Source organism: Eucyclogobius newberryi, unplaced genomic scaffold (genome assembly GCF_026437365.1).
Source record: "Eucyclogobius newberryi isolate DKJ021-1_F unplaced genomic scaffold, fEucNew1.0.hap1 SCAF_1, whole genome shotgun sequence".
Taxonomy (NCBI): Eukaryota; Metazoa; Chordata; class Actinopteri; order Gobiiformes; family Gobiidae; genus Eucyclogobius; species Eucyclogobius newberryi.
Genome location: NW_027315723.1, coordinates 26813044 through 26835644, shown reverse-complemented (window position 1 = coordinate 26835644; position 22601 = coordinate 26813044). Strand labels below are relative to the sequence as shown.

General features: G+C 41.2%; 1 protein-coding gene across 8 annotated transcripts in view; it reads right to left on the bottom strand.

Annotated features, from left to right (window-relative positions):
* Positions 1-20341, bottom strand: part of eya4 (EYA transcriptional coactivator and phosphatase 4) — a 41548-nt gene extending 21207 nt beyond the window's left edge. For 3 of the 8 annotated variants that reach the window (XM_072441977.1, XM_072441980.1, XM_072441984.1), the window contains exons 1-2: positions 19992-20341; positions 15505-15555 (exon numbers count right to left, since the gene is read on the bottom strand). In XM_072441977.1, coding sequence (XP_072298078.1) covers positions 15505-15537 — 33 coding nt within the window. In that variant the 5' untranslated portion in view covers positions 15538-15555; positions 19992-20341. The remainder of the gene's footprint in view (positions 1-15504; positions 15556-19991) is intronic. The other 5 variants (XM_072441979.1, XM_072441978.1, XM_072441982.1 and 2 more) reach the window with 2 other exon arrangements.
* Between the last annotated feature and the right edge of the window lie 2260 nt (positions 20342-22601).

The window sequence follows — 22601 nt, the reverse complement described above, 5'->3', positions numbered from 1 at the left end:
ACCCGTCCACGCTCTACTACGTATCGCACTGAGCTCCACAACAGGGGAACACTTCTCTCCTCCGTCCCCTCCTCTGCCTCCTCCCTCCTCCTCCCCCTCTCCTCCTCCTCCTCCTCCTCCCTCAGCTGTCACTCATTACGCCCGCATTTACTGCCGCACAACTTTAAAGCACTGAAGCGGGCTCGGGATGAAGTTGGGAGTGATACACGAGCGTGATAGCAAAGGTACTTATGTAAATCTTATGTAATTCACAGTTTTATAATTCTCTCACATTGATCTTGTATAATAAACATTACACAACGAGCTGTCTTTATGGTGTGCAGCAGGAGTTTTGAAAACAATATAGGATTCCCTGAAAATGCATAACAAATGTAGGGGGATTTAGTTTCGGCTGCCGTTTGTCCGTTTAATCTGATCTTTACAATTGTGAGATAGGGCCAGTGCCTTGGAGGAAAAGTGCGCTCACAGTGATTAGTTAATTGCCTGCTTTGTTGTTAGGACTGGGCTATGTAACTATGTAAAACAAAAATCCCCATATCAAGATTTTCAATTTGATTTGATTTTGTCTTATTAAAAAACTGCTTTAAAATGTCTCGATATTAATTGTCTGAATATAAAACGGATCATTGAAATTAAACAAAAATTGTCAAAAATTGTCAAATATCTGCCTCACAGTTCGAACTCAAATCACATGATTTACTGAGATCAAGTATATATCAATGACAAAAAGGATTCACTATACACACACTATAACTTGATTAATTGCACAGCTTTGTTTGAAGTGTCTGTGTGCGTATAACCCTTGACACATCTATAGTATTATGTTTTTTTATTTAAGTAAATTATTCCATTTTATGTTTTATATTGCTTTGCCCACACGTTCCAGAGTCCAGTACTGTGGCCCAGTAATATATATATATATATATATATATATATATATATATATATATATATATATATATATATAATACTGAAATATGTTCAATATAATATGTAGACAATGGGTGTGTTTCTAAAATCAAACATCTCTAGTGCCAACTGTCCACACTCAGTTTAAACGTAAGTGGAGGTAGACTTGCAGTGCAGTAACACACATGCTACACCATAAAGTTCACACCCTGCATCACACACACACACACACACACACGCGCACACATTTTCAGGATAATAGGAACCAGACAGGCCCTTATGCTCCATGGAGTTCAGGACGACTGGAGAAAAGAGGAGAATAGAAGGCTGCGTTATGTCTGAAGATGGCACCATTTCATTATTAACATGTTATAGAGACAGAAAGTTCATTTGAGTTGAGTTTTCTCATTTATTCATACAAAGAGTTTTCTCATTTATTCTCAAAAGTGTAGAGTGCATTCAGGACTCCAGTGCTCGGTCACTGGAACTTAATTACAAATACGTTACTTTAACTGAGCAGATTTTTGTGCTAAATGTAATGTTTGAGTCAAATTGTAAATCTTTACTTATACTTGATTGAATACAACTCTATGTAATTGTAAGTTTGGATATTTTTCGGAGATAAAATTCCACTGAAATGCTTGCGACTCGGTTTGGAAAACATAATGGATCACAACAGTTCAAGCCAAAAGACGTTGAAAGGAGGAAGTGTTTTAATTGCTGCTCTGTTGAAGTAGGACTCTTGACGCACACTGACCCGAGGACCCATTTGGATCTGGGCCACTGTCTCCAACCGAGTAGCCCCCATCTTTAGACCAGTCTCCATGGCGACAACACCTATCGTCCAATAAATTGTGTGATTGATAGACTGTCTGTGCGGCCGTGCAGCTCAGTGTGTGTGCACGTGCGCGGGGCAGGAGTGTGCACGTGGGAGGAGCTGTCAGAACAGATTAGGGTGTTGCAAGAACGCTTGACAACTCAAGCACTTTATTATTAGACACACTGGACCCCAATGGGAGGGGTCGTCCAAAAACATCGCCAATGAAATATTTTCACAGCAAGAGGAGAAGGGAGTGCAACAGGGCGTCCCACAACACACCTGATGAGAAGTGATCTCCAAAAGAACAAACACATGTGTCCAGCACATCAGAGGGTCCCACAGAGGAGAGTGTTAGAGACGCACGCCACTCTCTGAGCTTTTGTTTACATTAGCAGTGTTTTAAGTGTGCAGGAGTCCTGTCCCTTTAAGAGGCCCTCGAGAGCGACTTTGGTCTTCAAGTGGAACAACAGTAGTTTGTCTCAGTCCTGTCAAATAAGTGAGCCGTAGCACAGTCGCCCTGAAGTCAGGGCTTTGCTTTAGACACATACAGTTCTGTAACACTGTTTTGACTGCTCATTTCTAATCTCTTTACAACAACAATGTCATTATTTTGTTCTTATTATTTTGATGAACATTTTCGGTATTATAGAATAGTACTAAAAATAATATATTAGTATGATGTCGGTGTAATCCCTCATTCATCCAGGAGTCGAAACGTTTCGTTATTTTAGTGACCACAACAGAGGACTTTCATCTGGGACAAGTGGCTGATGTGTCTTGCCCAAGGACACATCAGGGCTAAAGTCTGCACTATGTCCTGTCCCTCAGGCCTCACCACATAAAGACACACCTCTGATGTTCTCTCTGTGTGGACCACAAAGACCCTGATGGTTCTCACCACCAGCTCTGCTCCAGAGCCACTATCAACCTTCACCTGTGCTCCTGTCTGTGCTCCTGTCTGTGCTCCTGTCTCTGCTCCTGTCAGTGCTCCTGTCTCTGCTCCTGTCAGTGCTCCTGTCTCTGCTCCTGTCAGTGCTCCTGTCTCTGCTCCTGTCAGTGCTCCTGTCTCTGCTCCTGTCAGTGCTCCTGTCTCTGCTCCTGTATCTGTGTGACCGTATCGTTCCTGCGTTGTGGATTAATCGAGTGGCCACGAGACAACTCCAGCCCAAACTAAAAGGGATATAACACAATTAAATCAATATACAACATATAAAACATGAAGGACGACCTGAGGGATGACTGACCTCTTCCCCGGAGATAGTAAAAGGGAAGAGGAAGTCAAGTCCATCACATTTATAAAGGGAACACACGAAGAAGAAGGGGCTGGAGGACACTGACAATACAATAAAACAAATACCAGGCATGTTGAACATAATATAAAACAAAAATAATAAAGATTTTGTGTGATTATACAACAATACATGAACTGGTTACATTTGCTCCTGTCTCTGCTCCTGTATCTGCTCCTGTCTCTGCTCCTGTCTCGGCTCCTGTCTCGGCTCCTGCCACTTCTGTTCTGCCTCTAGAGCACTGACCATTTGTGTGAGTGCTTATCGCCGCAGTAACCCTATCCTCTTCCTTTCATGTAAAATACATTGTACTGGGGCTCCTGGGCTGCTCCTGCCCCCACCGTTCCGAAGCCTGGGGAGGTGTAAAACTATCCCTCTCTTTATGCCTCCAAAAATGCCCTTTTTTCAGGCGAACGAGGAAGCCATGAAAGAGAAAAGGAGGTGAGTGAGAGGGGCGAGTTAGTGGAACAGGTAGAGAGGCACGGGAGGGGCCACTCTCTGCGTCTTTTAATCCCAAATAAAAGGTACAAGCACACACCAGTTTCTGTGCCTCCAGCTACAGAGTCTGACGTTTGTCTTCACAACAGGACAAGGAAAGAAAATAAGAAAGAAAACCGCAAAAGCTAAAATTAGACACACATTTTCTACAGCTTAATAAAGAGTTGGAAAAGTGAATATGTTTTTAATATAGTGTATAAGTAGAGTCTTGTATCAGTATAGGGCTACCATAGATGCACAGAGGTGAGCAGGTGAGTGTAAAGTATAAAAAAATGTGTGCTGAAATCTAATGAAACACACTTAATACGCTCAGAATTTAATTTTTAACAAATGTATATGATTTAGACCATTGGTTCTCAAAGTTTTCTCACCAGGTACCACTTAATATTTGGCTTTCCGAGCACCACCAGACGGTATCAGGCCTATAGGGCTGAATATGGAAACAATGAGACTAAACCATGAATAAAGTCATTCTAAATTAACCAAAAAGAGGACAAAAACATAGATAGAATACAATAGATACAATAGATTTGCCTCTAAATAAAACAAATACTCAAATCCAGCAGTGGTACAGCACCACATGTTGAGAAACACTTATTTGGACAACAATTTCGACTGGAGTTTGACACAAAAGTTGACAATTGTCATGCGCTTGTATGACATAAGATAATTCAGCTCATAAATGTTTGCAAGCATTATATATATTAAACCAATCCAATACAGGACTTATACAATTTAAGACGGTCCAAAGAATAAATGGTTTTGCTCAAAAAGGAACCATAACGCTATGTATGCTCAAACAATGAAATCCCTGCTCACTTATGGGTGGTGCACATTACACACTATAATGGATGTTGAGACAGGAACAAACAAGAAGCACACTTATATGTGATTTCCCTGTGGTGGAACGAATAAGGTCACTAACAATGACAATGTCCTATTAATTTTATATTTAATAGGGCTGCAGAATAAAGTGAAAAGTGCTGATTTTAATGCATTTTCCCTGCTGTGTGAAGCACTTTGAGTTGCCTTGTGTATGAAATGTGCTCTACAAATAAACCTGCCTTGCCAAATTCCGCAACTGAATCAAAAATGCAATTTGAGTTGGCACAATTATCAACATATCTTGTCCTTTTTATAGTCTAGACCTGCACAAATTGAAATTCATGACATTTTTTTAAATAGTTGAATCATTTTCAAACATGAACTTTATTTTTCAGCCTTATTTTTAATCAGATTATGCTAGTTTCCAATAATAGACATAATACGTGATATTCAATTTGCACTTATCTTCAGAACAACAATTGCAATATTATCCTTTATATATATATATATATATCTCCCACATTTAATTTATGACAATGTATTATCTTTATTGTAAATAGTCCTCTTCCTTACTGACACTCTGACCGTCTCAAGTTTCAGTGGAATTTCATTTCAGTTAATTTTTTCACGCCGGCACGTTTACAAATGTACTGCAGGCAAGGTGCATGAAGTGTCTTGCCAAAGAACACAACGCCGCTGTGAATTGCCCGCGCGGAGATGAAACCGCTGACCATCCACCGGGACAGCGAGGAATAATGTCTTAGCTGAAACCCTGCCTGGTATTGGTCGATGTGGGTCTTGTGAGAGGCGGCCGGCGCGTTCAAAATATACAATGCTTATTTAGAGAGCGGAGCAGTGAAGGGGAACGGTGCCCTCTGCTCCCTGGCCTGGTGGTCCCCTGTCTGTCTGTCCAAGTGGCTCCTGGCTGTCTCTGCGCGGATCACACACAAGACTTAAAGGACACAAATGAAAAACCACTGATGGATATATGTTTTTGTGTGTGTGCGCGCGTGTGGCAATAGTTCTGCACTGTTAATTGCGAAGTGCTTGGCCTCGACTGCCCCTGCTCATCTAATCTGACCAGAGTGATTAAAAAAACAACTGGAGGAAACCTACACCGATGCGCGGCCGACCAGACACACGGACATTACTCAAGTCAATGTCAAAGAAACACTTCAGAAGACAGCAGCAGAAATTGATAAATTAAACAGCAAAGGGCAACGGCAGAAGGCAGTTTATGGGGTGGACTGGGAAAATTTGTTTAAAAAATAAGATGAATTAAAAAAAGAAGAAAGATGATCAACCCATGTCGAATACAATACCAATGTTTTGCGCATGACACTTCACTTCAGACTTCACTCAATTCACACACAAATGCACATCTCAACCTTCTTGTTGAGAGACGGCAATAAATCATCATCATTTATTGACAATAGAAGAAAAAACTAAAAGGGCCACTTTATAACTTTTCTGGAGGGTTCGCTACGTGCTTGTCCAGGAGATGTTTTTAGCTATGAAACCTCCAATTGAATAAATTCCAGATAAATAAGTTTAATGCCATACTGTGGAACTTTCAAAACAAAAACATCTCCAAGAAGCAGAACCTCCAGAAGAAAAGTGAGCTATTGCACCAAACTGAACTATTCATACGAAACACACTTTGCATACATAGTATGAAATTGTCGCCATACATAATATGAAAAGCACTTTTTGTCACACGTCTTCACTTTGCACCTTGTCATTCAATTAGTGATCAATTAGTTAATGGAAAAATGCTGCAGCTCTGAATAATTCACTGGTGACTCTCAGCCTGATGATAAATGCGAGTGAGTCACTGGCCCAGTCACCAACCAGAAACTATGACACTACGGCATATACTATTACACATATACAGTATTAAATGCCCGCAGACTCAAATCTTAAAGCATTATGTGACTTAGTACCAGATATCTAATATAAGAAAACATAAATAACTTGTGCCTATAACAGGCTGGACTACTCATTTTACTTACAACACAGTTAAGATAATTAGATGTAAAATGTTGCTAAAAATGCAACACATTTGACCCCAGTTAAGCTATTTATAATAAGACTCTAGTAAACTGTTACCTAGCAACCATGTTGTGGATTTTTTTTGTTTAAATAAATGTTTAAATAGTCAGGTAAATGTGTTTCTTTTTGTAAAAGAATAATTTATTTTAGATTTCTGCTCCACTTCCAGTCATTTTAAACTTTTAAACACAATCCCCTACTTGATTCGTGTAAAACAATAATTTATATTTATTTATAACACGTATTAAAAAAAGTACAAACTAGAACATCTTACAAACCTGTCAAATCCACTTAAACAGTTTGTTTACTTTCTTGCTACTTTAATTTGTATCTGCCAAGTTCAAGTTCAAAGTGCATGGTCCTTAGTCAGGTTTAGAGCTGTAAAACATCAGCCTGTGCACTGACCTCAGCTCCATCACTATTACAGCGGGATTCACCCAAGCACCAACCATCACCAATCAATATCAAGGCTTCCATTTAATTTAATTTAACTACATATGACGAATAAAAACATGGATCAAAAGTGATATGGTCAAGGTTAAATATAGGACTCGGATTAAACAAAGCACCCACTGGACTTCAGAACTCTGTACCTGGGCCTCAAAACTCCTGCCATGGACACTGTAAATGGATACCTTTGGAGCGTACAGTACTTCTGACAGCAGGAAAGAAAGTCATCGCAAGTAAATCAATGACACAAACAAAGCCAAAAATCAAGGGCTGAACTGATACAGCAATAGACAAAAAAATGACATTGGGACTTGATTCGAAGATGAACACGTTTGATAAACCTTGGACTTGATCGGACATTTTTGTTAGACCATGTGTACTGGGCGCCTTTAGATGCCTTTTGTTTTCCTTTATTTACTTTCCCTGTGTCATGTTTTGTATTCTATGTTCTTGAAAAAAAAATAAAATACATAAAAAAATAAAGTTTTATTAAAGTTAATGTACACATTCATCTTCTGTGGCACACCATTCAGTTCCGTGGTTCACTGGGACAGCGGTTTTTCGGTTGTTGGGGGGAAACGGATCGCCCAAAAGGAGAACTTGCAATTTCCTCAGACATAGACCATCAAAAAAATAGGCAGCATTACGGCAAAAAGGTGGAGGGACATAATGTTACAGAGATTATTGCCGTACATTTTACACTAAGAACATCCCTGTCTATGCTGTGTGTGCCGCGTGTGCTGCGTGTGCTGTGTGTGTGTGCTGTGTGTGCTGTGTGTGCTGTGTGTGTGCCGCATGTGTGTGTGTGTGCCGCGTGTGTTCTGTGTGCACATACATGTCTATATGTCTGTGTGTGGAAGTAGCAGCCGCATCAATAATTAAAGCTAATCTCATTAGACCTGCACCCTTTTAATTAAATGATGAATGGCCTCCAGCTGCCTGTTAAATAATGCTGCTCTGACATCACTGAGGCAGAAGGTAGATATCCCTAAAAAGGCCCATAGACGCACACGGCATCTGTTCTCCCATTCAACGTTATGAGGAGTTATGTCCGCGCGACACGCTGAGCAAAAAGTTCTCTAGAGCGAGGTACGCGCCCTCGCACCTCACCCTGAAACACTCGATATTATCTTCCAAATAAAGTCCCTAACAAAGCAGATGTGGGCGGGCCAAAGGAGCAAAGTATAAGCTATGTTTCATTAAGATAAGGTAAGATAAAAGCATGACATTATATTAAAAAAAAACTTGACTTCATCACGCCAATACTGCATTTCCTATGTTAAATTGAAAATGGTCAATGTGAGAAGAAACATTGAAATTTAACGATTATTCACGATGATCAACACCACAACCAAACGATTTTTCCTTCATTAGGCCCGAGCGCCACAAGCTGGCGAGAGGCCTATTAATCTCGTAAGGCCGTGCGAAGCACGGCTGCGAAAGTGCGCACGTAGTGCGCACGAAATTGAGCGCGAGGCGCTCGCCCACTTCCAAACACTCACTAACGCACTCCTTCACTCATGCACGCCCCGTGCATACTAATTAGTAGTAGGAAAATGGAACATCACCGTTGTAAACGGGCGAAGCCCGTGCAAAAGTTCGCACTAAACGAGCACTTTACATTGGGATGACGACCGCGAAGTCGTCATCCCCATATAAAGCACTCATTTGCCCTAAGTAGCTCACGAATACGTTCCCCATCTCTTGCATGTTCCGTGCATATAAACCATGTAATGCAAAAATTGAACATTATTACTGTATAGAGGGCCAAAAACACAAAGTGGGCGGAGCCCACTCAAAATTAGTGAGTGACCAGGGACCCACACCATGAGGTAGGAAAGCGCGAGCGCATTCCGAAAATGTATAGTTTATGATATTTGAAAAATGGGAAACATTGTTTTCGCATCGGAATATTATTCTTTCTTTCTTTCTTTCTTCTTTCTTTCTTTCTTCTCGGGACCAACCCCCCTATTTTTCACCCAGTGAACATTGACGAAAAGTCACAAAAATTTGCACACCTCTAAAAATCGTGCCTCTCTACATTCTGGCTATTTCCCTTTTCTAAAATAAAAAAATTGGCGCGTCAGCGCCCCCAAATGTACCAAAAATGCATTGAGAGATAGGAAATGACCCCAAAAAAATCTGATCGTAGAATCATGAAATTTGGCGCAGAGGTAGATGGTGACAAGAGAAGTAAAAAATATTATTACGGCAACGCCGTCCACCCAACCAAATGTCGGCCATATTGGTTCAAAAATGGCTAAGCATGACTCGGGAGTTTTTCCAAATGTCGTACTTTTACGAACTCCTCCCTTGGCTCTAAAAAGCTGAAATTTGGTGAAAATGCTACTGAGGAGTGGGACATCAAAAGTTGTTCAAATTACATTGATACCTGTCACGGTCTCTGTGCGGCAAAGCCGCAAACTTTAGCTAGAATTTCAGAAATCTCCCAAATTTAACATTTCTGCCGTTTGCGCAGATAAAGTCCGAATTGCGTCAAATTAGAATCAGTTGTTAAACTCTTTGCGCTAAACGTACTTGAAGTGAAATAAATTAATTTGGCACCACAGCGCCCCCTACAGATTTTATATGGAGGTTAAATGTTTAGTTTTGCGAAATTTTATGAAATTTACACACAACTCAATTTTGGCATCCTCATCAAAAAGTCAATGAGACCCATGTCATAATTGTTATGGCGTTGCCGTAACGATGACCGAAACCTTCCATGTTATTCCAATGGGGAAATCGCCAGAACATGTTTACACTTTAGACTTTCACAAACTCCTCTTAGGGCGTTAGCCCTATTAACCTGAAATTTGGTGAGACTCATCTTCAAGACCATCAAAAGTTATCCACATTTTCATTCAAAGAGTCACGGTGTCTGTGCGGCAATGCCGCACATTTTGCCAAGAATTCAAAATAAAATTGCTTTTTGATGGTAAAACAAAGGGGAGAAGATGTGACAGCGTCACAGATTCAGCAGTAGGCGTAATAAAAGGACAATTGGGGCGCGTTAGCGCCCCCTCCTCTTGCGGCGTGGCGGCGGTGTGGCGGCGGCGTGGCGGCGGCGTGGCGAGGGCCGATCATTGCCGCTTGCGGCTATATTTTTCTTTTATTCTCGTTGTATAACAAATTGCCTTCTCCACAATTTCTGACCAGTTTTAAAAATATCGTCAAGTTAACTTGACATAAACAGCCAGACATTCGAGGGAACTTTACATTTTGTTTTACTTTTTAGGAGTACAGACTGAACCAAAAGGACTCATCTTTACTTCTAAATTTGTCACGCTTATTATTTTTTAGTCCCTACGATAATATTGTGACGTAAAGAAACAAAAAAGAGTTCTTGCCACCATTTAATAAACATGATGTGCATTTTTAGACCGGCTGCCACTGCTGGGCGAGTTCGGTTTATCATATTTTGTTTGTAAAAACAAAAAAAAGACAACATTACCTTCCAAAATCACAGTTCAACCTAAGTTAACTTTTCCACAACTACTACTGTTTACAAAATCAATTCTCGATAAGCCACGTTACGAAACTGGCACGTAGAACAAAGATATGAATAAAGATGACAAAGGGGCAGAACACCAGACCATTGAAACCACAGACGCAGCAGGTAAAGCTGAGGACATTGGCGGGAAAGACTTGTTGCCCCGGGGCAGGAGACACTGGTCCGCCTCAGTATCCTCCACCAGCCACATCGCCCCGCTCCGTCGCCCCGCTCCGTCGCCCCGCTCCGTCGCCCCGCTCCGGGACGCTCGGGATCGGGTTGCTGCCTGACAATGGGCCCTGAATCATCACTCTGTCCCGAAGAGAGACACAGGAGGACACACACACACACACACACACAGGGGATCATAGAGACAGCCCAGACTAGATGCAGGAATTGTACTCAATAGCTTTCAATATCTGGCTACGATGTCGTGAAAAGATGAAAAAGAAAAAAAAGATGAAAAGAAAGTGATGTCCATAACTGTCCAATAGTTGTTGTTGTTGTTGTTGTTGTTGTTGTTGACATGTGCTCAATCAAATTATCCATAAGACTTCTTCCTTTTCTTCCCTTTTTCCTGGTTCAGAAGGTGTGTGTCAGCTCAGCCAGAAACCCGAGCAGAGCAGCATGGGAAGTCACTGCAGGCCGTTCCTCTGAAACCAAATCGCCACTGTCGCAATTCCATTTCCTCAACTACAACTTGCCCAAGTCCCATACTTATGTTTACAATTTAAAGAAATGAACAGAGAACATATTCTGGAAATTCTAAATTCAAAGTGTTATATCTACCAGCTCCACCAGGCTTTGTAAATACTGTACTCTCAATCAAATATATGTTCATTATTTGTAATCCATCGCAACCAGTTGTTACAGAAGTGGATAAAATGTTACAAAGTGGATGATGTATGTGTTTACAAGGGCTATGTTTGAACTGGTGACCCTTTGGTTGGTTGAGGAAACTCACTGCACCACTGTTGCTGTAAAAATGTGGGTTGATTTGAAGTAATTAATCCTTCATATTAGCCTTTATATGTGAGTCCTGAGCTGAGGCGTCCGGGTGCAGTGGGATGTATGTGTAAAACAGAGGAGCCCCTCTCTCTGTCAGACAGAGCAGACAGCAGCCATACGTATGCTGTGGTTTCCTGTCTGTGCGTCTGCCCGGCCCACGCTGCTCTGGAGCAGATGGATTCTGCAGTTCTCTGTGTTTTGGGGGAAATGGACTGAGTTTCACTGCTATTGGCTCTGAGTCTGTCTATAACCTGCTGACCCCACACCTCTGTAACACCAGGACTTTGAAGCTTTGTGCTAGAGACTGAGGTGGGCTAAAGAATGGGGAGTGTTCAGAGAAATATGCTCTAGAAAATGTATGAAAATTAAGACTACAAATGTGTCATCATGTATTTTGGATTCAACCCTAAAAAAGTATTCCTTGTATGTCTGATACAGATTCTTTCTTATTCTGTTCTTATTTATTTGTATTTATAAAATGACTTAATGGTCCATGCAGACCAGCAGTCTGATTGAGCGTCTCCGAGCTGTCAGCTCGACATAAATCCCGATGGTCCAGAGAACACTTATCTGAAGCTCAAGTGGCGCACGGTGCCACCGCAGGATGCCCGCCCGTCACAGGGATGCCAGGGGCTGCTATTACACTCTTTCCTCAGGACAGTCCACACTGCCTGTCGCCGGGCAGATTTGAGACCATTCTCTATGACGCCAATGCCCTCCTGGCGATCAGGGCAGGGCCGTGCTCACATTTAGCTTCTGCTGCTGCATGTAAGTTTGTGTGAATGTGTCTGGATGGGGTTGTAGGGGTGAAAGAGGTGCAACCCGACCCCTTTCCTTTTCTGACTTCACTCACTCTCTTTCTCTCTCTCTCTCTTCTTCCCTCCCTCCCACTCTGCCCCTCTCTCGTTCAGAGCAGGACAGCTGCCATACTTGGGACTATCCCAGTGCACCAGCGGAAAGCCTACAGCGAAAGCAGTCCTTTCCTCTGTTTTCATCTCACTATTTTTCTCCTGGTGCTCATACATTAAAAATCATGTGTGGCTCCCAGGGGCCCTCCCAAACACTGCTCCCCTTCTCTTATACTTCCTAAAGAGCTCTGGACTTCAGTCACATCAAGAGTCAGTTTGTTTATGGAGCTGATCACATGTTCCAGCCACTGTATGATGAATATGAGCAAAATCACTGAGTTTTGGAGCTTAACCAGGACCGGAGCTTGTCATTTGTAAACACAATTAAACTTCCGCTTTGAAAAGGTAACAGTGATTTAGGTCACAATTCAAGTGAGCCATTAAAAAACAGTTTAAAAGCTACAAAGTCAAATTACAATTACAACATTATTTTGAATCAGAACAAAACAACAAGCATTACACAAGGGAAATGTCTCAAAGACACACATAATACAATGAAACTTGTTTTAAATTATGGTATCTTCATCCTCATTATTGAATCTTTGGCAACACACTCTGGTCACAGCTGTGTATCAGGCTGTATCTGGTGTGAAAATCTGCTCGCTGCTTTATAGATCATCTCTAAAACAAAAAGGCAAAGCCAAAGGGGAAAACATTTGAGAGGGTAGACGTTTCAAATTAAGCTTTACTGACATTGGCAATTAGTGCTAAACAAAAAAAATGTTTGACATGCAAATACATTTTGGAGAATCCTGTCCAAAAACGTAGGGTAAAACAGTCAGTTCCCATCTCCTCTCTCACAACAGGTGGAGAGAGACAGTTAAACAAGCTAAAAGTAGCATTAGTGGCCGATCCTCCGCCTCGGGCTCCTTGTGGAGGTCCCAGAGGATCCCAGACGGCAGGCTTGTCCTGGGGCAGGCAGGCGGCCAGAGCAGAGAGGACGCCTGAGCGTACCCCAGATGACATGCTGTGCTGCCGAGGGACAGAGGCGAGGAAGTGCTTTTAAAGGGTACGGGGTCTATGGGAAAATATCAGGTAACAACAGAAACTTTGTGTGTGCGGACTGTTGGGTTAGTCACCTGAGACATGCTTTTCACAATGGAGTCAAGCAAAATACAAACTTTCTATTTCAATACTCAAGCATGAAACCAAGGAAACAAGTACAAAACAAATAAAGTATAGGGTCAATATCCACTGGATTAAGTGCTTTGATGAGGAGGAAGCACAAATTATTCATAGATACAGAACATTCTACTATAAGATTCTATGGTGCATGCGTGAAGATAGATCTTATAAAAGTATTAACATTTTCTGTATTTGTTTGATTTGCCTATCTTTGGTACACAAGCAAATAATTATTACTATTGTTTACAACATAATGGTATTTTTAAGTGTGAGTTTAGCATTTAAAGAAGATATGTCATGGGAACTTAAATGATAAAATAAAGAAAAAAGGTAAATAAATAAAATAAAATTGCTGTAAAATTCTTTCCTCAGGATCTCTAAGCATTTGAGTACTTTGTCCCAAGATTAAATCTGTGTTCTGCCGCTGAGCTCTCATTTCCAACCTGAACAATTAATCAATGCCCTCCGGCTGCATCTCATATTCACATTATAAATGATACAGGCCTCTATTTAAGGAGCCGTAACAGTGGAATATCAATATCAGATACTTGGGCGACACGTGATGGATGCACTTTTCCTTTTGTTTCGTGTGTGTTTTTGTTATCTGTTTGCGCCCATGACAGTACTCCGCCGGGGTCAGGAGGTAACCCAAAACCCAAGCATCGGCATAAAAGTGGGTGAAAAACAACATAGTTTAGGACTGTCCCACTTCACACTGCGTCTGTAACATAGAAGGTGCAGGTCGAGGAGAGCGAGAGAGCGAGAGAGAGAGAGAGAGAGAGGCAGATGAAATTACACCTGTCCTAGAGGCTGACTAACCACTTTGAAATCTAAGAGAGCACCTCAGTGGCCGCCAAAATCATTTTCCCAACAATACGCAGGCCTGATCTTTAAACAAGCCCAAGTGGGACGGAGCTGAGGCGAGGTGACGCACATGCGGACACTCAGCGCCTGCAGGCAATGTGCGCCACTGTGAAAATGTCAGCAGGGAGGGGTAAGACGGGAGGACCGGATTACCACGCCATGTCGACTTTTACAATGAAATTAACGGGCAAAGTAGCAGTATCAAAATGACACCCATGGTAGACTTACTACAATTATCTCATGGCTCTACTGAACCTAGCTTCATCATCTATGCGACCCACTTCTGTTTAGCCACGCTGTTATTATACTCGACATTAAGCAAGAATATTGCCACCTCCACAAAATATAATGATATAAGAAAATTAAATCTTAGTTTGACATGTTTTTGGCAATAGTACTTTTCTGATTCTGAACTTTACACAGGTTTAAGTTTAGTGTTACAATTATCGTTGACAAGTTCATGATTTTTCACCAAGAATTCCCATTGTCTAACACATTTTAATTTCTCAAGTTTAAGTTCAAATCATGTTTTCTGAATGAATGTAAGTTGATGTGACAAAATGAGCCAGATAAAAAGTATATTACATTTAGACGCATTTTTGGATTATAGATTTAATTTTAAGGACTTAATTTTGCTTCTACAATGGTCAAAAATATTATGTTTTAGTTCTTACAATTATATTGTGACCTGAATAATTGTGATTATCGATTGATCGACATCCCTACATAGCACGGGTTACACAGTTTTCTACTGGACCAAAGAGCACTTGTTAAACTTCATCAGTTTTATAATGTCAGAGGAAGTTTGTGTCCTAGAACTTTTTCTAAATGTCCAATTCTTTTTTACAGACTTCTCAGAATTTAGTTTGACATTCTGTGATGTGATTGGTTATAGGATCTTTAAGGTGGAGCCTAATATTACAGCGCCGCACAGAAATGTTACGCGGCCCCAGAGAAAAAGGATTATTTCCCCTTGATATGGTGTTTCGTTGACTATTGGCATGTAATTACCAACCCGTGTATGCTATTATCTGATCATTTTCTAAAATTGAACATTTGTTTTAATTCTACAGCATCTCCAGCTCAAAGGGTTTATAAACGGGTGTGTAAAGTCTTTAGATCTTGCCTGTTGCCATATGGTTAATGTAAACTGGCTAGGTCACATCTGCTGTATGTTACTCTGGGCTGAATCTATATCGTACACTTGTGAGGCCTGAGGAAAACTCTCCTCTCACTCTTTCACAAACAGTAGCAGCGACTCACCATCTGCTCGCTCAGGTCCTGTGAGGCCTCCATGGCTCGCTCTGGAAAAGTCTGCCACACACAACCAAGGAGAACAACACAATGTCAATTACAAACAATTACTGACATTTACCAATATTAGAAAGAAAACTGCAGCTCCATTTGCCTGGATGAGTTACCTCAGCTAAGGAAGCCATTGTACACTGATTTGTTTTCTTACTTGCAATTTTAGTATCAAGCATTAGTCAATTGGTCAGCAACGATGTCTTGCTGTTTAAAAAGTAAAATGGCAAATGGTCACATTTACAAGGTTCTACATCCAATGGGCATTCAGCACTTTATATCAAGGAACAACGTCACACGCACATTCATACACCACTGTACACACTGCAGGCCGTCTTACCCAAGGACACAACAACAATAATATGCACTTGTGGGAGCTGAGATCAAACGGCCCACCAGCAGATCAGTGGATGAACACAGCCTACGGAGCTAGTAGCTATAGTAGTGTAGTGGCACAGAAAGGATCATAATATTAGACCATATTCTATTCACATCAGATTTACCAGCTCTGACCAGCGCAAACAGTTGTGTGCCTGGGCAAAACACCTCACCCAGCTGCCTGTGTATAAATGTGGCAATCACTCCACATTCATGCCAACTCCACCCGGTTGTTGGTGGTTGGATTGGTTGAAGGCCTCGCTTCCATCGACTGTAGCTACAGATGTAGTTTTGCTGTCGCTCAAGTGTGGAGTGAATGCAATGATGCAATTTCAAATATCGCTGACGGTCCAAAAGTTGCGACCATGTCACCACGTCACTAACTACAGGAAAAATAATTGGTGAATATTGCAGATAGATGTAAATATAATGGAGAGTCATAGGTGCAGATGTATAGCTGCGAGTAACCAACTTATGAAGTGGTTATCATTGCTTCCAGATAGTTATTTTTATTGAAATGTATTGGTGTCCTTAATAGAAATGACAGACTTTTTCACATACATTAATGTCTCTATCCAAACGAGCCGGTGAGATGTCCTGTCAGTGTGTTTATGTGTGAGCAACAGGAGCCCAGCGCAGGGAAACAGCAGCGCTAACTTCACCATATCATCTTCAGCCAGGGGCGAAGTGGACAGAGAATTGCAGAAGTAAATATCAACAATGAAAACAGAGACATGTAACTGATCGGGGCGCTTGGCTGGTACAGGAGCGCAGACACACAAGCTGGCCGCGCACACAAAGCCACTGGGTGACCCTGTTAGGACCAGACTGGAGACAGGTTGGCGCGCTCCGATTCAAAAATCCAACAGCGATAAGAAAGCCAGGATTTTCTGTATTTAAAAAAAAAACAGTAATTTGTTCCTGTCTTTTTGTGTCACGCAAAGTCTGATACCACAACAAAAGACAACAATGCTACTCCCAGCCATATTGTCCAAGAGCCTGAAGAAACGTTTGACACCTCAACAATGGCAGGGAAAAATTGCACGTACACACGCAAACAAAAAGACCTGGAGTTCCCACGAAAGGTGAAAAGGTGTGGCAAAGTAAATTCTTTAGCAATTATAGCTTCTGTTGAAATGTGTGCAAAAACAACCACAGTTCACCAGAGGCATGGATGGGACTAAGTCATTGGGGCTGGTAATGTCTAAATCAGGAATTGTCATTTTAAAGTATATATTACCAATAGATTAATTTCAAAATGGTGCAGTGTGGACTGAGCTGACCAAAGCTACAATAATAAGCTACACCACAACTACATTTCAAAATATATAATTCTATTCAGCCATTTTATTTTTTATTGGCTTGATAAAACTTGTCCCACTTGTCTGAGATATGCTGTTTATTTCATAACAAAGAGAATGTATCACCAGCTTCGACTTCTTTTCTTGGACTACTTGCTCAGAGGGAGTGTGTGTGTGCGTGTGCGTGCATGCGCGTGTGCGCGCGTGTGCGCGCGCGCCTGTGTGCGCGCGCGCGTGTGTGTGTGCTTTCTGGCTCAATCCTTTAAACTAACTGGCATCCTTTTAATTTTTCATAGCGTTGAGCTGCTCCTCGCCTGAAACCCAAGACAATAATGCGTCTCTTAGGTGAATTGATTTGTGCCGGGCCTCACCCGCCCCTCTTCTCCCCCTCCTTTCTCTCACCTTTGTGGAGGACAGACCTCACTGTGCCTCGGCTTCATCGGACTTAAGAAAAATAAGTTTGATGTGGATCATTTTGATGTTATTTGCTGTATATTTTTTAGTGCTTTTATGTGTTTTAAGACCTTCATTAAGTTTTAATCCACACAACAATAATATTGTGTTTCCATTGAGGGCACAGACATTTAATAACATTTATTCAAGCGTGAATTATTTTGTATCATAATACACTTTTATATAGTCAGTGACTGTAAGATATTTATATATCTAATTTGTTTTTATCTATTAATTCAAGAGATAAGAAAAAAACATTAATCTCACAGTGGAAAAATGCACCATATTCTTATTACATTGCAAGAAAAGGTGCATGCAGTCAAAAGTGAAGCTGTCATATAGTTTAACTATTTACAAAGATAATAATAGAATAGCATAATTAGTATAAAGATCAAACAGTGCCCAAACAAAGCGCAACTTAACAGTAGACAGTGATAAAGTGTAATAAAGGTGATACAGGTTTTTGCATGAGCAGTGAATGAAGGGTGTACTGAGGTTTTAGATGTATTCAACTGTAAAGCAGCATGTTCAAAATGTTGATCTAAATCATGAATTAGAAAATGGATGATCCCCCAGACTCAACAAGCAACATTCAAGGGCTTGCCACCTTCATTTTTAAGACCAAAACAGTGAATCAGTGACCAACCGATCTGAGAGAGAAAAGACCCTGATGTGTAAGACCATAGACTCTTTTTTAATATTCGTTATTTAAAACAATTACCTTTTCATTACGGTGATAAAAAAAAATAAAATAGATGGAATAATTGACTTTTTTAAACAAATATAGGCTATGTATTTTTTACGATTCCAAAATCCACCCTCACAAAGTTGACGCCTCGCTTTCTGTCCAGGCTGAACTTCATCCTCCAGTTCTAAACTTGGTGCTTGAACTATTCACATCCCACTGCACAGCCCCAGCTCGAGACCCTCCCAGAAGTTACCTGACACTGCGAATCAATAATGCCCGCCATTTCCTTTGGCGTCCCAGCAGAGAGAATTATATTTCTCACTATGGCCATTGACACGCCGAAGAAACAAGCAGGTTGTGCGCACCGGGCCGCGCGCCGCGCGCGGCTGCACTGCGGTAATTTCACGCTATAAAAGCCAAAGGGAGCACAATGTCCAACAAACCGCAGACTGCTGCTGGAGGAGTTCAAGTGAAGAGTCGCATATTAAATTCGACTCAGCATAGACTGGGCAATCGTTTACGCATCAATCGATTTTAACATGACACGTAGTTAAAAAGCAGACACTTAAGGAGTTGTGTTTCCATCAGGCTTCAGAGGTCCCATTAGAGGTGCGGAACCACTCTGAAATTCAATTTTGACGCGTGCAACACGGAAAAAAATACAAATTACAATAACCTATTTTTAATTCAACATGAGACTATTTATTTGATCCTGTGTATGAGGTGCGTAACCAAAGGCACAATATTTATGCCTATTGCCCGAATGAGATAGCTCGGCCTCTGTGATTTTAAACATAGGCCTCATCTTACTGCGGGAGCTGCAGCAAAAGGATGTTTTAGCTTTCTTAATTGCGCGCATGATCCACAAGAAAAAAAATAACAGTGAAAAAACGAATACAATTTTCTAACAATTCATAGGATCAAGAAAAAATCCATCATGGTCAAATCCAGGCATCATGTGCGCATTGATGCGTTGTAGCGACAGCGCGAGCTCCTGTGAAATCCTATCTGCGTGGATGACTGCGCAGAGGCCTATCAGATTTGGAGAGAGATCGCGGATCCGCCGTGGTGTTGTTGTTATAGGGGCAGGCCAATAGGGCCATTCAAGCCTTTCGGAGCGCAGTCCAGGGGGTAAGATTCCCATTTCCTACATATCAAATATAAACACAAACTCCACGTGGAGGAAGAAGAGGGGAGATGTGCGCGAGGCCAGCGGACACAGGTGGACGTTCTGCACACACATCCGTGATGCTCATGTTGAGGAATGACGCATTAAATGACACATTTAGGATGAACCTTTTGGAGCCATTCTGCACAAGCAAAGGGCCTTGGCCTCATGACGCATTTTGAACAAACCCATCAATTTAATGTTAGATTTATTGGCTATAACTTTAAGCGTAAAATATACGAATTACGTATGGTGGGGAGAAAATAGAGCATGAGATAGTATTGCCTCAGTAACAATAATACGCCATACGCATTAAAATGTTCAGCGTTTAATAGGACAGGCCTATAGCTACAACAAATGTATATGCATTAAACATTTGTCTTAGAAACAATTCGGTCATATTCAATAAGACAAAAAAGATAAGTTGCATAACTTAACATGAATACACTGAATATACCTGTGTTTTTGTGTATTCTCTCCGTGTGGCAGGCGGCAGCTCCAAGTTCCTTCAGTGTTGGGCTCGGTTCATGCTCAAGTGCACCGGTCTCTGCAGCTCTCTCTACTGTTAACACGCGGTCACTGTCTGCTCCAGAACACCTCCGCCGCTACTGCCCAGTCCTCCCCATGACGTCCCACCAAAAACAACGCACGACTTCTTTCCTCACGCGGAAGCCTTCAGAAAGTCCAAGTTGAATCCCGCGTAATGGTGTGGAAGACTTCTGCGTGAAACTGCATTATTGACAGCCCGGGTCCAAGTTTGAGCGCCAGACAGCACCGCAACACAAGACCCAACTTCATCATTGAACTCTGCGCGGCAGTGCGCATGCGTCCAGCTGCCATGCGGACATTATTGGGCAAGTGTCCAGAGTAGTTCAGACCATAGGAGGAGGAGGAGGGGCACCGAATGACATTCTTATTAATAGTTTGGTGTAAGTGACGCGCTCCAAGTTTTATTTATCTCCTCAATGCAAAAACAACTCTGTGCAGCAACTATATGCGCCTTATTAGAGCATGTGCACTGTCAACAGTGGAAAATCAAAGGTAATGCCAATTCAAGCAAGCGTGTTGGATGTTCAATGCAGAAGGACTTCAAATGCTCGAATTAGGCTTGTGATTGCAATGTCAAACAACTTTGAATCGTGGACTATTTAATTTGAAAATGTGGATGTTTGTTATGGCTTGTCAGCAGCTGTAGGACAAAACCAAGAGTGTTGGGCAGTTATTTATTTTAGCTGCTGAGGTCACGAGGCTGACATGGAACCACACAAAACACAGTTGTATCTTCCATTATTTATGATTTTCAAAACAATCCAAAAGGCCTTTGTGGTAGAAACAGATAAATCAAATTATACTGGCATTGAACACACAAACATTTGGAAAAAATGCTTTTTTGTGGCATGGCCTGATGCCTTGTGCATCCACCAGCAAGCCAATGATAAAGACAGGGATTATGCAGTTGGCTGGAGAATGGCCTCGGATCAGTATTGAATTTACTATTACAATTATTGTTTGAATTTTATTCTAAGCCTACGTTTAACTCAAAATGTATAACTTTTCAGACCAAACCAATGGCAAGTCCATTTATCCACCAATTGAATGGGTTTGAATCTTAATACATTTGATTATTGTTTTTGCATGTTATGCTTTGACAGAGTATGAAATGGAGGACAGAGAGTGAAGAAACATCTGCAGCTGTCGGAGACTGAACTCGAACATTAACACTTTATTTGGTCCGAGCTCCAGCTCTTAATGTAAGTCTAAGATGGGTCACCATCTTGAACCAAAACATACTCAACACATCAAGAGTGAAACATCCAACCTGCATTTAATCTGCATTTAATCATTCAACTTTAGGAGAAGGAGATCGTGGGTTCGATTCCCGGACCAGACCAACTTCACATGATCTCTCTGGGTGGAGTCTACATGTTCTCCCCGTGTTTCCACCGTCCAAAGACATGGCAAAATTGGTGATTCTAAATTGGCCCTAGTGGATGAATGTGAGAGTGAACTGTCTGTAATGTCTATGTCTCTGTGTTGGCCCTGCGACGAGTTGGCCACTGTCCAGGGTGTACCCCGAAGTCACTGGGATAGGCTCCAGTCACCCGCGACCCCAAAAAGGAACAAGCGGTAGAAAATGGATGGATGGATTTGAAGTATCAGTACTCTTACTCAAGTAAAGGTTTTGATTACTCTTCCCACTGTGAGTAAGACAAAATATGTGAACAACATTGAATTATTTGCACTTCTTATACCATACGTTCAGATGTGATATGTATTTTTGTAATTTTTGTGTCTATTTGTTGGAAATTGTAGAATATTTGTGTTGTTTTGTGTTTTGTCTGTTTGATTACATTAAATCAGATTTAAAATAGTGCCAAATTTCATGCAAAATGTTACTCATGTAGTCTTACTTGAGTAATTATTATTATGACTTGAATACTACTTTCTACTTGTATTAGAGATGTCAAGATTATTTGGTTAATTGATAATTGTGACTAATATAATCAAAAGAACTAAAACTTGATATGTACTTTTCATTTGGCTGTTTTTGTCACATTAACTGTATCTTGTCACATTAACTGTATTTTGTCGATTAGAAATTTAAATTTAATAAAGCTGATCATAAACTTATAGTAACTGTTATACAAGGGGAATTAAATAAAATTGAAGCTTTCTCTGATGTCACGGTCACAGTAATCGTGAAAACCGTTAAATTGTTGTTTTTCCTCACAATAATCTCAACACAAATGTTTGATATTTGGACACCCCTACTTGTACTTCAGTAATTTTATTTTAATTCAAGTTACGTTAATCTCATTTGAGTACACATTTTGGCAACTCTGTCCACCCCTGCCATGGTCGCCACATGACTGAGACCTGCAGCTAACGGCGGAACCAGCAACGTGACATGGAGTTTGTGGTCAAAGTGATAAGATACGCGGCTCATATGGACGCGGAATTATTTTTAAAACAACAGTTGGTTATGACATGTAAATGCATAGGGCCTTTGCCGATGCCAGGCGTGGATGAGGTAGAATAACATGTGGACTGAGTCGGGCATGTGTGC